Source organism: Anabas testudineus, chromosome 12 (genome assembly GCF_900324465.2).
Source record: "Anabas testudineus chromosome 12, fAnaTes1.2, whole genome shotgun sequence".
NCBI classification, from domain to species: Eukaryota; Metazoa; Chordata; class Actinopteri; order Anabantiformes; family Anabantidae; genus Anabas; species Anabas testudineus.
Genome location: NC_046621.1, coordinates 16,186,412 through 16,202,286, shown reverse-complemented (window position 1 = coordinate 16,202,286; position 15,875 = coordinate 16,186,412). Strand labels below are relative to the sequence as shown.

The 15,875-nt window shown below is 39.1% G+C and overlaps 1 protein-coding gene across 1 annotated transcript in view; it reads right to left on the bottom strand.

Moving 5' to 3' along the window:
• The window catches only part of babam2 (BRISC and BRCA1 A complex member 2), a 65,561-nt gene that overhangs the window by 42,018 nt on the left and 7,668 nt on the right, over window positions 1–15,875 (bottom strand). Inside the window, exons 5-6 of the mRNA XM_026355827.1 lie at window positions 2,032–2,226; window positions 1,049–1,123 (exon numbers count right to left, since the gene is read on the bottom strand). Coding sequence (XP_026211612.1) covers window positions 1,049–1,123; window positions 2,032–2,226 — 270 coding nt within the window. The remainder of the gene's footprint in view (window positions 1–1,048; window positions 1,124–2,031; window positions 2,227–15,875) is intronic.

Below are 15,875 nucleotides of genomic sequence, written 5' to 3'. Positions count from 1 at the left end.
TAGCAAAGAACATGATATGATTAGGGTGACAGCAATGTAAATTTCTATCCAAGATTCTGTCTGAAATAAAATCACAAAATATTACTGAGAGTTCTTTGACAACATTGTGTCAGTGGCTTTACAGCTACCACCACCCACTGGTTAAAGATGCCACTGAGTCTGCCTTGTTTTTGGAAGCTTTTGCATATGAACCTGCAGCAAGTGACAGCGTGCTTGTTTGAGAAAAAAAAAAAAAAAAGATAGTCACCAATAGTGCTCCCCTCCAAGCTGAGCCTAGAAACTTTCCTTCTTCGAGACATGCAGGTGAAAAATAAATTACTAAAAAATTCTATCATGACCACCAGTGGGATTGTGAAATAGGACTACTAGGAGTCTACTCGAAGCGTTCAGAGAGATACGAGTCTGAGTGCTGCAGGTCTGAGAGACATGGGGCTGAAGGCTGATGTGATGCTGATTGTGGTTGCTGTTTCCCTTATGTTTACCATCATTTCCCTTCATGGGCTGGAAAAAGCCAGAGAGCCAAGGCCTCCAGCGTGCAGGGAGTCAAAGATGGAAGGGGGGCGACAGAGAGTGAAAAGAGATCTAGAAATAAAGGAGAGGGTGAGAGAGGGGTAGAGGCAATCACTGATGAGAGAGCGAGACAGGAAGAGAGGGAGAGGGAGTGTGTGTTCAGGTTCAGGCTATGATGCCTCCAGACACCACGCGGCTCAGAGCAGATCGAGAGTGACGGCTTGCTGATTAGTCAACTTGCAGCCCCCAAGACTGGGGTCTGTATACAGGCACACACACACACACACACATGTACATTTGCACTGGCGCACACACACACAGCTTGCTGTTAATTTAAACAAGACCTATTGTTATCATCACACACATGCTAAACACATGGACACGCATACATGTAAACACAGGAACCCAAACTGTTTCATAATAGCTGACGTAATGACACAATCTGCCTTGCGACTATCACGTCTGCAGCATATTTGCAGTGTGTGTCCATAATGTGAACAAGGTATTTATAAGTCACAATTTGTATGAAAGGGCTTACCTTCAGGAGATAGATGGGGATGTTGCTGAAGTCCACAGGAAGTTTGAGAAGAAAACGTGCTGAAAACTCGCCTGTCTGCATAACAAGAAACAGCCAAAGTGAAAAAAAGTCCTATAATAATAAGAAAAGAATTGCAATGCAAAGAATGCTTTGATACAAATACCAAAATAATACTGCCTCAGTCTGGGAACTATCAAGTTTGATGTAATCTTTTTTCACTTAACAAAATGTGTCAGATTAGTCAAAGCATCACTGTATATAAGAAATTGTGCCTAAATAAAATGTATTCTAAAGCTACATTTCTAGATTTAGATAATAAAATATCTGATCAAAGAATAAGTAGCCAACAGTATGCATATTATTGCAGGAATACATAAGGTTGTGCGAGTGTTCTGCGGATCTGACCTTCATACTGTCCCTGAACACTTTGCACATACAGTGCATTCGAGCTGCCAATTAAAACCTGCACATCAAGACAGGTCAAGAACAAAAAGGATTTTTAAATTCTAGGATAATATATATATTTTAAATATATAAATCTTCAGCTCCAAAATGCTTCCTTGGGCTAAATGCTAATTGCTTTCATTGGGGTCAAACAAATGTGCAGGATGAAACTATAGAAAATCTGCATTTTAATGTGTTAGTCATAACTATAATAAGTTAAAACAATCCAGAAATGTCTGCCTTGGTATGTTTCAGAGCCAATAACTGACTAAATGTTTGAGTTGAGAACAAGATAAGTACTGTTTATGACTAACTCTCTGTTATCTTCATATAATATTAAACAAACAGAAAGCAAGTCAAAATGAAAATGGGATAGCATAACAAATTATTTCCACTCATACTTCATATTCACACCATTTCATATATTGAATGTGTTTTTCTTAATCTCAATTCAAGATGAACAAGCTAACCAAGAACCTTGTGAAAAGAGTTTGCATGGAAAGTTTTGGACAACACAGAGTCACTGAGCACCTGCTTACCCAGCTGTTCTTACGTCCGGCGTAAATCTCCATGTTGCGGCAGTAGTTGGGATCCTCCAGGAGGCTGTCATACTCAAAGAGCAGCCTGGAGCTCTCGCGCAGACGCTGGCACTGGTACTGGTGGTACTGCTGGATAAGCTCCTTCACCAGCTGGAGCAAACATTCTGGGTTCCCTGGATCCCACTGGACCAAGTGCTGAGGTAGACATCCGAGAAGAGGCATAAGGACAAACATAAGACAGGCCATTAAGCTGCTTCTTCTTCTTTTTTTTAATGGTTCAACATGTTGGCATGTAGAATCAATGCATCCATTTTTTTTTGCAATAATCAAACTAAGTAAAAGGATTAGCAGCTTTATTTGTCATTTCTTCAATTTTCTGTGTGGGCTAGGTTTAGAAAGAAGTCTTCTGAACTGATCTTGTGCACCAATATGATATTAAAAACAAAGAGTGATTGAACATGTCCTCTAATGGCAACATCCTGATAACATCAGGGTTCAAGATGATTTTATGCTGTAGATTACTTTTATTATTTCGTTTTATAAAAGGATACATGTGGTTTCCTAACATACATGTGTTTAGAATACATCGTGATACACAGAGAATGCTGATTATTCAAGTAGTGCAGTGACTAGAAGTGGTGGGGAGATTTGGAAAGGACATGTGTAGAGGAAGAAAGAGCTTAAAAAATCCAAATCCTGATAGCGGTTATTCCCATTACCAGATCAAAAGGAAAGGGTTGTGCTCAAGGATGTCCTGTTGCCAAACAGCCATTTAGGCTCATATGGAAAAGTACTGAGTCTGACCTCTTCTGTCTGCAACTTCTCTGACCACTGCTGCCACACTGATCAATAGCTAGAGCTTTTTTTAATATACATATAATAGATACATTTAACACACAGAACACTTATTTTCAAGATTATTTATGGTTTAAATGGTCCCTTTTAACAATCTCAACTGCAGCCATGCAAAATACTCAGTCCAACAGTCCAATTGACTGAGGCAGGAAATCAATATACAAATTTATATCACAGAATTACAACAGATGCAACCAACTGTCACAAATGAAAGTACCAACCAAACATGACCCTCTGTAGGGTTAATGTTTTCTTCCCTCTCTTAAGGGGAACCTGTCCATTGATGCGCAAGGAATAAAATGCTTATAATTAATGTGAGACAACACTGTGCAAAAAACAAATAGCAGGAAACATGTCAAGTCTAATAAAGACAAATGGATGGCTGAGCTCTGAAGAATGTACGCTGTGAGAGCTTTATAATGGAGAAGAACAGCACGCGAATCAAGACCAAAAACATAACAGTCTTAATGAGTTTACTGTGCTGTTTGGACTTTGAAATGCTTGTTAATTTAAGATTTGTGTTCCCTTGAGGAAATAGCACTTTGAACCTGTCACCTCTAGTTTTTGCATAATTACTACCTTTTCACATCATCATGATGTGACACAAATCATTCTGTTCATTAAGGTAAGAATAAATGTTATGTTTGTTATTAATATCTGGGCCTTTACATGTTTAACTATATACTGTGATATATTATTAAGTAGCCTGCATGTAATCAATACTTGACTGTCAAATCAAATTAATTCAGTAGAAATTTATATGTAACATCAAACTGAGCATGTGGCTCAAGATCCTGGTGGACTGCTCATACTGGGCTCTGAGACTAGCAACTCTCTGTGATCACACTTCAGATTTTAGTGGGCATGTGTGTTCAAAACCTTTGTGTTTTGTCTCATAATGCAGTTTGACATTGGCACTTTTAATAAGAGCCGCAGTTTCTGAACATATCAAACACACTGGTTTACTGCTCCCAGTGGTAATATGAACAGAAAGGAGTCTGTCTATTGTGGATTAAAAACTCTTTACTGTGCACTTTTTTCTTTTTGGACATTTTTATATTTATCTCTTCCTTTTTCAGTCTCACCGTCCTTTTATCAACTTTCTCCTCTGTATCTCTCCTCTCTGTCGTCTGTCTCTCTCTCCTCTCTGTCGTCTGTATCTCTCCCTCTCTGTCGTCTGTATCTCTCCTCTCTGTCGTCTGTCTCTCTCCTCTCTGTCGTCTGTCTCTCTCTCCTCTCTGTCGTCTGTATCTCTCCCTCTCTGTCGTCTGTCTCTCTCTCCTCTCTGTCGTCTGTATCTCTCCTCTCTGTCGTCTGTCTCTCTCCTCTCTGTCGTCTGTCTCTCTCCTCTCTGTCGTCTGTCCCTCTCCTCTCTGTCGTCTGTCTCTCTCTCCTCTCTGTCGTCTGTCTCTCTCCTCTCTGTCGTCTGTCTCTCTCCTCTCTGTCGTCTGTCTCTCTCCTCTCTGTCGTCTGTCTCTTTCTCTCTCTCCTCTCTGTCGTCTGTCTCTCTCCTCTCTGTCGTCTGTATCTCTCCTCTCTGTCGTCTGTATCTCTCCTCTCTGTCGTCTGTATCTCTCCTCTCTGTCGTCTGTCTCTCTCCTCTCTGTCGTCTGTCTCTCTCCTCTCTGTCGTCTGTATCTCTCCTCTCTGTCGTCTGTCTCTCTCCTCTTGTCGCTGTCTCTTTCTCTGTGGGAGCCACTTGGCGTGTCTAATGAGGTTTCAACCTTTGGATTCATCAATTAAATTTCCCTTTCCCTTGGACTAGAACACTGGATGAACTCGCAATTGGCCAATTTTGCGTACTTACACTGTTACTATTTGTCTAAGTTTGAATAACTGTTATGTTTGTTCTTTGGTTATCCGGGCCCTTTACGCTCTAGATGAGTTCAGCTGGGAGGGCGTTTAGGGTTGGTAACAAATTAACAGTCTGTCAACACCTTGCTTACTATGCTTACACTGGACTGTATGAGGCTTGTGTTTCCTATGCAAAATTATGCCACAGGAATATGGACACATATCAAATTACAAGACCAGTAAATTATAGTGAACTGATAAAAGTGTGGAATTGTTTGGTTGATACGGCAGGAGAAAAAAAAGCCTAGAAGGTTTTTGTTTTGAGTAAATCAGACCACTCTTTAGCATTACAGAGGATACTACGCTACAATATATCAAACCAAATAATTAAAGGAGTAAAATTAATACAATTAGGACACAGTAAATTAACAAATTTTAAAGAAAAATGGACATTTAGTTAAAGCAAAACTACTAATTTTTATTTAAATTAAGAATTAATATTGTATTGGACCTCAAATCAAAGACTGTGAGTTGTTGTGTAAAGTTTCTGGTGCTTGAATGGATGCTTAACTCTTGTTTTTTTTTTTTCCCTTTGTAACTGACAGGACCTGTAAGTTTTTTGCATGTATGACACTGACACAATATAACAAAATAGTCTAATCCAAGCAATCTCAATTTGAAAGGACATGATGATTACAATACTGGAATGATGCAGGTCTCTTAAAAGTGAAAGTGAAGCCTTTTTTCACCTCAATCTGAAAGTGAAATACTGCTCACAGACTCAAATGGTGAGTAGAAAATCAACATGCTGTGAAACCCTATGACATAACTTCAATGCCAAAGTAAATGTGTAACTGCAGTTCGTCATGGTTTCCCCCCACAGGACACAAGCCAATCAAATGCAGGTCATTCTAAGAAAATCGGGATATGGAGTCATTCTGGTTTCTACTCTAATGAGATGGTGAGAGAAACAGCAGGTGTTGAAAAAACTGTAAGCATTAATACCAATTCCACTGAAGTATCATGAGCAAAATGTCTATGACTTGCATTAGCTTGTCCCTCCAATTGTCTGTATGTGTGAACATTTGTCTGCCTGTGTCTCTGGCAGCCCATACCAGCCCAATGGAGAAAGCTTTCATTGTTTTGGAGCAATCCCACACCCTCTCCGTATACATGTAAAGGGTGGGAGAGAGAGGGGTGGGGTGGGCTTAGAGGTGCTGTACAGCAAGGACAGGCTAAACAGAGACAGTGACCTCATCATACTGATCCACCAGTAGTTACCAGCAAGGCTGGGATTCCCGAAACAAGTGGGCGATGCATACAAGGATAGGCATTGTCCAAAAGAGGCAGTCAGTGCCCCGGGCCTGGAGCAAGCTGAAACTGAGCATAGACTGAGGAAGTGCTGTGTCAGGATTGTGACACAGAATATCAGTGAAACTCCACTGAGGATGAGGCAGGCAGGAGGGATCAGATGTGAGAGAGGAGGAGGGAAAAGAAAAATATGTAGCGCTCAGGCAAGTAGGTCAAGTCAAGTGGAAGACTGGTTCAATTGATGGGTAATAATAAAACTGCAAACAAAAGTCATCTGTAATAACTGAAGTAAGGGGGGCAGTAGCATAACTCTTAATAATGTTTAAATTATATGCTTAAAATTATATATTTGGGAGGCACATATCTGAAAGTGTTGCTGGGAAAAAACACAGCACAAGAAAGACTCTTGTATGTTAGAACTGGAGTAAAAAAGAAACACTTACTTTAGTAATTATAGTTACCAAGCTCATTCATTAATCTTAAGTGCTCCAGTTGAGCTGCTCATTGGCCAATGAGGAGGAGGTGGACTAATTCATCTTCAGCTCAACATCAGTAAAACAAAAGAAGCAGGAGCAGTGGGTTTAAAAAATCCAAGATTCTCTCCACTCCTCTTGCTATACAGGATGAGAAGATGGAGGTTATTAACTATTACAAATACCTGGGAGTCTACTTGGACAATAAACCTAAAGGCACTTCACAATAAAGTCCAGAAACAGCTGTTTTTTGCACAGAAGCTCAGGTCTCCAGATGTTCTAAGTGTCTGTGGACGCCAGTGTCATCTTCTATGCTTTGGTCGTACAAAAACATGAAGGTGGCACACGTTAACAGATTAGACTAATTATTTAGGAGGGCTGGCTCTGGACCCCCTACATGTTGTGGCTGAGAGGAGGATGCTGTATAAACTCTTCTCAATCCTGGACAATCCCTTCCACCCACTCCGCACTGTGCTGGCTGGACAGAGGAGCACATTCAGCCAGAGACTCATCACTGCCATGTGCTCCACTAACCGTCACAGTAGATCCTTTCTCCCAGTGGTCATTAAACCTTACAGCTCATCTCATTTCTGTTAGGGAGAGGGATACTGGAACTGAAACTGAATGATCATGTTTTCTTCATATGATGTTACTCATAAAATAAGTTATGTAGATATCAATCTGCAATCAATGCCATCAAATCAATTACGTCCTTTCACATGTATTGTCAAACTTCATCATGAATGCAATTTTACTGTTAAAACTGAAACTAAAATATTGATTTTAATAATTCTCTGGCACTATAATGTTTTTTAATTACTACTAAATTATTGTATTGCCATAAAATCTGGTATATAGTCAAGAGTTCACATAGTAAAACTAGGAAAGACTACCAGTGGTGATCCTATCACCAACAGCAGGTCAAAGTTTTCACCAATCCTGTGAAATACCACAACATGTACTTATGGTACCAGAGGAAGAATCATTCTCTGACTTTTTCTATATGTACCATGAGGGTGATATTTCTCATAAAATGTCTGGACAGCTTTTGGATGGATTGCCATGAAATTTGATATACATATTGAATGTCCCAAGAAGATGAATCCCAATGTCTTTGGAGATGTTACTGTTTATCCAGTGCCATGAGCAGGTCTCATTTTAATTAGTCTTTTTTGCCTTAATTTAAATTGTCTGTGTCATTATTTTATGACCAAATACCAAATTCCAGCAAAACTAAGTACAATGAATAGTAAAGATAAAATGACCTAAATAATGATTATGATGATGGTAAAATGTTGGATGTGTGGAAGTGAGGATGAAGTAAGTTAAGGCAGAACATTTTAACGGTTACATTGTGCTTTGCCTGCCTAGAAATAACAACCCACTTCCATCTGTAACCTGCTTCTAGTTGGTTTGGGAGTGTGTGTAAAGCTCTCTCATACAAAATGTCTACCAGTTTTCATCCTGTGGGAAACACAAATGAATAAACCTTCATGGTAACCTGTTCAACAGTTGCTGATATATTTTAGTCTGGACCAAATTAGTGAACTAGGTGAAGGACTTTGTAGCTATACTACTAGGACATCCTGGACCATTTCAGATGTGCTAGTAGTATGGGTACAAAGTCAGTTATGGTCAGTAAAAGGACAAGCCTCAAGTTCATCTTGTATTGTACTTTATATTGCGATTTTTAGTTAATAAGGTAATGTTTCAATGCAACAGTAAAGCATCGGTCAAACATGGCTAGGAAGCAAAAAGCAATGAGCCAAAAAACAATGTCCATGTGTTGTTCTGTGTGTGTGTGTGTGTGTGTGTGTGTGTGTGTGTGTGTGTGTGTGTTTGTGTGTTGATGTGAGTCAGTACAGACTCTTCATTGAATTGATTTTATACGCTCTGCAGAAGGCTGTATGTGCCAAAACAAATCTGTGAATAGGATAAGCCCAGCAGAAAATGTACAGATTTGATGCATTAAAAAAACAAAAGACGCTATAGTCGCAATCTGGGCTATTTGAAAGCTGAGATTTAAGATTTGATGAAAAAACAAACAAACAAATAATCCATGTACATGTGCTCTAGATTATTTTGTATGAAAGAAATATCTTTCTTAGGCTTTTATCCACAGGGGGTAAATATCACAGGCCTAAACAATGCACCCTGTTTCAATCTGGACCTTATAATCCAGTTATTTCAACAACACACTGGCTAAACCTGTGTCAAATGATTACTGCTAAACTTGGCTTATGATAAAACCAGTCACCTCTAACAAATAAACCACTGATACCTTCCTATTTTGAAAAGAGAGCATATGTGTAAAAGAAGAAATGTATAATCGTATTATATTAAGATATTAGGATTGGATTCAGTATCAATGTTAAAAACTGCACATTAAAAATATATTGGATTAGGAAAAGGATTTAGCATTTTGGGTATTCATGTCTACACCAAATCAGAAAACACAGTCAAATTAGTAGAGCTGGTAGACAGAAACACTAGGAATCCCCGCTTTTTAACAGAAAATATGTGTTCTTTCTTTACTTTTCTTAGATTGATGCACTCAAAGTACACATTTAGTAAGAAGATTGGTGAATGGGCAGTGTGCAAGCTTTAATAAAAATTAAGAATACATTTAAGCACATAAATCTCCAAAAAAGCAATAGTTTAGCCAACTGTGTCAACTAAGTTTAAAATTTCAAAGATGTTCAGTGAGATTGCTTGGGATCGCATGCATGCTTGGAATTTGTGGGGTTTTCTTACACCCAGGAAAATATTTCAGTCTTATACAAGATTAGATCCTAGTAGTGGACAGACTAACTATCAAAATGACTGCCACCTGTGGAGCAACGTCTCTATCCTAGATAAAGCAAGCTAACAGCTAGTATTAGTTGAATAAAAAGAAAACTACAAAAAGACATTTTAAAATACAATATGTATGTGAATGACACCGTTCCTCCTTTATGGTAGAATTTCACTAAACCTAATGTATTGTACATGTGTTGATGATAACGGTAGAAATAAGCAGAAACTGTATATTCCTTTAAGAACAAAATGTACACCTAAATTGGGCATCATCACACTGAATAGACCCAAGTTGACAGAATTATGTCTTCCTGTGCCATCCGTCTGTACCATCTTCGATCCAATATTTATCTTAGGCCAATGAGAGAGGGACTGGCATCTGAAAATGCAAGATAATTATATAGGCCAAGAGAAGATATTTGTTTTTACGTCTTAAATGTGATTTTTATAGATGCTGGCAACCTGATCCAATAAATCGCTGTAGACTTGAAAGTGTGAGGCATTAAAAAACTCCCAAGTATTAAATTAATCTCTGTTAGTCTCTAATTCAAGTGTGGGCTCACACCCTGTTTCGCCCCCGGAGAGTGCCAAGTCTAAGATCATGCTAAATTGCTCTTGTCATGTGTTTAAGACACTTGGCATTCTCAGCCCAGTGTTTCTCACTCTGATCTGTGCAGTTTGTGTCCAACACAGTACAACTTGTTGACAGAAATAGCACTTTTCTGACTACTTTTAATGTGTTTCAGTACCTGCTTTAGCCCTGTACCAATCCACTGTGAAGAATCAAACCATTGTCCCATCTTAGGTTTGGCACTTTTATTTCTTGTTTTCTCCCATGTTTAATGGTGTTTAGGAACTGCCAAGTCTCTTTGAACCAGCCATCTCTACTAGCAAACAATAACCTAACCACTAAAAGCATTCCCAGACCTGTCAGTGAACACTGCCAATAATAACCTCTAATAAAAGCTGGAACACATTATTCCCTAAAGCAGGAAGGAAGTGGGAGCAACAGTTGGTACACTATATGCCCAGGTTGATATAATCTTGCTTTACAGGCCATCTGAGGTCCATTGTTAGAACAGTAACAGGGGACGAGCTGGTGCAACAGATAGGAAGTGCTTACCAATGCTTGGCATTCAGGATTGCCATGGAGAACGTGAGGCCTGGAATGTATCCTTTTCCTCGATGGGAAAATGCTTAGGTTGGTTTTATCCTTTAGACACATTTTCTGATGGGAGTTGTCGTAATGTCTGAATTAAAAACAATGTCTTATTGTGCAAAACCACAATTTCTCTAAGGAACTTAACTAAAAAAATAAACTGTGCTTACTGTGAATAATTACAGAAGTAGCTCATCTCAGGAACCAGCACATGAATTACTGATTCACAGTGTTACTCTTGAAAAGTGGGTACACCCTGGGCAGGTTGCCAGTCTATTGCAGGGCTGACATATAGACCATATGGATGGACGACGTATAAAGCAAAAGACTCACAAACCGCAGACCAGTCTCAGGTTGGGTTTAGGTCAGAAAAGTACTTTGGTTAGGGTCAGAGAAAGCTGCATTTATTTATTTTTTCATTATTATTTTAATTTTAAAAAAGATGTTTGTGAAGTGACTTTAGCATTTTTCATTATGAAGCTAACAATCTCTTATTTTTGGAGTCAAAAAACTAAACGTTGTAGAGCAGATATTTAGGCAGAAAAAAAGATAGAAGACAGAGATATAGGATTGCTGTTTAGTTGTATAGAACCATGTACTGGACTACTAGAAAACACTGTATTATCGTCATTTAAGCCTATATGTAAAGTGGACAACATAAGACACAGTACATCCATATGCTGAACCAACAAACAAAAGTTATTTCTTTGCATGTTTGAGAATGTTTTCATTCTTCTTCATACTATAACCTACAACTTGCTTAGTTAACTGATAGAAATTCAGCAAACTGTGTGTTTGTGTGTGTGTGTGTGGGGTGGAGGGGAGGCGGCACATAACTACAAATCCATACAATGCAATAGTGACAACTTCTGGAATTCCCAGCATAACTAGATGTAGCTTGCCTTAGTCAAAATCAGCTGAATAGTGCAAGATGGATAAGTGGAAACATGTTGATGTTGTATCTAGACGGGCCATCGAGGTTAACCCTGGCTCTCAGGCACACACACACACACACACACACAGAAAGATGCTAAACACAGGGGAACTCCCAAAATGTTTAGTGCCTGCATGCATCACCGGACAAGTCTAGACAAGACAAATGGCACATAACACATAAAGAAAGGGATGGAGGGGCTGCCAAATAGTAGTATTAGTGAGTAAAAAAGAGATGTACAATTAGAGCTAACTATTCTTTCATGCCTGCTTATGCCTATCTCATGGTACAGCAGAAGAGTGAACAACATCAATCTGTAACAAAATCTATGTTCTTGCTTTTGCATGTGTGTGATATACAGTTTCCTCAAACATCTACAACTTCACTTTAAATGTCTTGTGTATGTATTAAAACTAAGGAAGATGATAATCGGGGAATGATGCACTTGAAAAGGTCCCAACAATGTTGTTAGCTCTGCAGACATTTGTGGTGAAACACACCAAATCATAATGTGGATTGTCCTACTCCTTCTGAGGTTGGGATTAAGAGACTTATAGGCGTTAAATCACTTCTTGTTGTCCCTGATGTCATTGTTGGTGAACTGAAACTCTTGAACTAATGAGTGGTGTATAACCAAATTACTGTCAGTGATATATCTATTTACCAACACACACAAAACATCATGTGTGGTCTTTTTATAGCTTCTCATCCTGTTTAGTTACCATACATGCTATACTTACAACTTGTAAAACGTATTTGGGTGTGTCTGCAGCAAAGGATGGAAAAGTATGGAAAGCATAAAATGTATGCTTTCCAAAACATAACATAACCTAGTCATGCTTTGGTCTTTGTACAGATTTGTGCTGAATTTAGAAATTTCTCAGATAAAGCAAAAGAAAACATTTTTGGGCTCTGTAGCTGTCACTTACTGAATTAGAGAAGAAACCGTGTGATGCAACAGCACCTCTTCTACGTAAGACATTGCTCTCCACCTCCCCACCCTTCCTGTGTCATTTCCTCCTCTCTGGTCATCTTTCCCAGCAACCCGTGGGTAGCTGTATTCTGATGTATTCCTGTCACTAAGTTTGGTGTGGTGAACACATGTTTCTAAACTCCTGTCCAGTCTCCGTTTAGTTCAAAACCCTCGGCCTAACCATAGTTGAAGGCTGCCTTCATCGCCAATAGGCCACTAAAATAAAGAGGGTTGTCACTGATGAGATGCAAACAATGACATTTTGTGTGTTTTGTGATGTATTCAAAGTTTTGTAAATCAATGTTTGAATTTTTTAATCGTAGACAGAGACACCCTGGAAGAGTCAAAGAACATTACTGCATTGCTAAAATATTACAATGCTTCACACACCAGATTCCAATGCAGAAAATGGACGGCCGATGTCAAAGCTGTGTCAGAGTCTCCTGCAGCACCACACCCACTCAAAAATATGAAGACAGACTTGTTATTCGTCCTGGCTCAACTTTGACTGTGCAGTTGTAGTAGACTGAAATAAGTTGCATCATTCTAATATGAATCACCACCTGAACATCACACCTACTGATAATTAAGTAGGTATAATATATATATAATATAATAAACAAATATTTTTGATTGGAAAATATTCCTTAGTACAAGAATAATCAAGTGTAATGTGTGCTAATTAGTTTAATTTATCTAGTTCAAGGGCTTATGTGAAAATCTACTCACACTTTCAGTTATATTTATGCAGAAACAGAAATAGAAACTTTCAAGTGACACTGTACACACACACACACACACACACACACACACACACACACACACACACACACACGCTACCTAGCTGACTAGGCCCATTCATTCACCAACATCTGCATTAACCAAAATCAGCATCACATGTTCCATACTATTACAAATTTAGAAAACAGTCTGCATGTTTACCACAGTTAAGCCATCCATGATAAGTTGACCTTTAACTACTAAATGATATCAATTAAGTCTTTAGGTTAGACAGCCACAAATGTGCCAGAGTGCTTAAGTGATGATGGTTTTTAAGAGGTCTGTTTCAATTTAAGATTGATTTCCATGTTGAAAGGAGCAATGGCTTGCTCTCCACCCAACATAAACCCGTTACCATGTCGGATGACTTTCCACAGCCACAGCTACTCGGAATAAAAGTCATGAAGCTGGTGTGAGGCTTAACATGAGTGACCAGTTCAAAACAAGCCTAACAGTATGTGTACAAAAGCATTCTGAGGTGGGGAGCTGCACTGGTGGCCAATTAGCCACGGTCTGGATGTCATTTAGCCAACATCTGCACTCACCAGTGAACCCTTGCACCCTAGCAACAATTGTAACAGTTAACCTCCATAAATTTGTGGCAAACTTTGCTCATATTCCATGGCTCATGGAACCGTTCTGCTATAAAGGGTTTATTTGTGGGACCTGTGGCCTCCCATCATCCAACTGTAGTATTTATGTCTCTTTTATCCTTTATGTATTGTGGTCTAAATGTTGAAAGGACTTTTCTTAATAATGACTGAGGTTTGAGGATTTCTTCATTATTGTGCTGTAAACTCTACAGTATGTTTGAATGGCATCTTCTAAAGGCAGCGTGCCCATAGTTCCCAGGGAGCCTAACTTGGAGGCTTGCAGTGGATGTGCCATGTGAATGTTTTTATCCTACCTTTTTTTAAAAGAACAATATGTTCCTCTGTCTAACCAGAAACATGGATAATAAACCTACTCAAGGCCTGGTGACAGCAAGGAAAAACACAAGGCTAAACAGAGAGGCTAATGATACCCTTGACTGGCTGTAAACAAGAGCAATGTGCTGCTGAGACATCAAGAATTTAACCAGGCACTGACAGAGGGCCTAAAATTAACCTAATGTTTACCCCCAATAGATAACAAAGGCCAGAAACATATCACTGGTAAACTATCCTTCTAGTGGCTTCCATGTGTATTACCAGTTATCTAGCTCAGTGGCACACAGCAATGTTTTACTTATCATAACATTTTAGTTTATAATATTACTGTAATCATATGTTTGCAAGCCACTAAGATTTATTGGGTAAATTCACACTGCTAGTGTTGATATTTCCCAGTGTATATGGGGGGAGGTGGAATCCAAGGAACTGCTGGGAATTCAGCATTTTTAAAGAGTAGGAGGAGGATGTACTTACTGAAAACCTACAGGAAAAAGGAGTGAGTAGGAGAGGAGGATCTTGGGCAGGCTACTCAGGCAGACAGACGAAGGAGGATTATGAAAGCATGAACAGCAAAAAACAGCAAGGATATAAGTGAGAAAATAAACAAGCAACCGGCTGCCAGGCACTGGCTCAGCAGAGGTACTTCCCCTTATGTGCACAGCTGGATTTATGAGACAGTGAGCAATACGCCCCTCTCTTCTTCCAGACTCTGACACAAGTAGGGGAATTTAGCTTCTCCATGCTAGTCTGCTTCAAAAATAGCACTGAACAACTGTAGGGTAGAGACTTAATAGCAACAACAAGGGGGAAGTGCCCAGTAGCACGCGTATCTCCACCAAGGCCTAACAATCTCCCAGGTCAGCAATATACTGAATCGATGACAGAATTACAGGTGATCACAAACATAAGTAAGTTTTGTTCAGTTGCAAGCACATTCAGTGGGTTTAGAACTAAGCAAATTCCAGATTTCCAAAATGCTGATACTGGCACTAAATGACAGGTCCAGTCTGGGATGTCACGGACTGACGTCTATATTGGATGATTCAACATGGACTCATTTATAAAATGCAATAGTTGGGTACCAATGCATAAAGTAGCGTGCATGTTCTACATGTGCTTTATATGTAGTAACAGTTGATACGGTGCAACATAATATTTTAGTTTTAGTTTTGACAGAGGGCCAAAACAGAGAGAAATATGAGATTATAGCTCACCGTTGTAGAAGTTGTAGATTGGTCTCTACTGGGGGTGTAAGTATTAATCGATACATATCAGAGTCAGAGATAAGGCTGCATTGGCTGAAAGATTCACAACATACTCTGCAGAAAAGCGTTCTAAAATCGATACAGCTGCCAAAAAACAATCTTTTACAAGTTTCTCTTTGTCTATGTGTATGTCATTCGGTCTGTGTCCCTGTGTGTCCTCCTGGCGGCACCCAATCACATACCAACTTCTGGTGACTGCACTCATGAGGCCACTGGATTCCACACACAAGCTGCCTAACTCCAAAGTCTGAAAGTATTTCAGATTGTGCAAAAGTAAGGAAGACATTCTTCATAAAAATCACTGCGCTGTGAAAGACATGGGGCATTTATGACATTTATAGAGAGTAATGGCCGTTGCTACTCATGTAGTAAAGCAACACAGTGTTGAATTGAGAAGAAGAAACTCTGTCTGACTTCTTTGTCAATGACATTTCATTTAAAAAAGTAACTCCAGTGGTCAAAGGTAATAACTCAAATTACATTTATACCAGTGTGGAAAAATACTCTGATCTGTCCTACATACATACATACAATGCTACAGTGTGGAAATACACATCTGGACTGCATTGAAA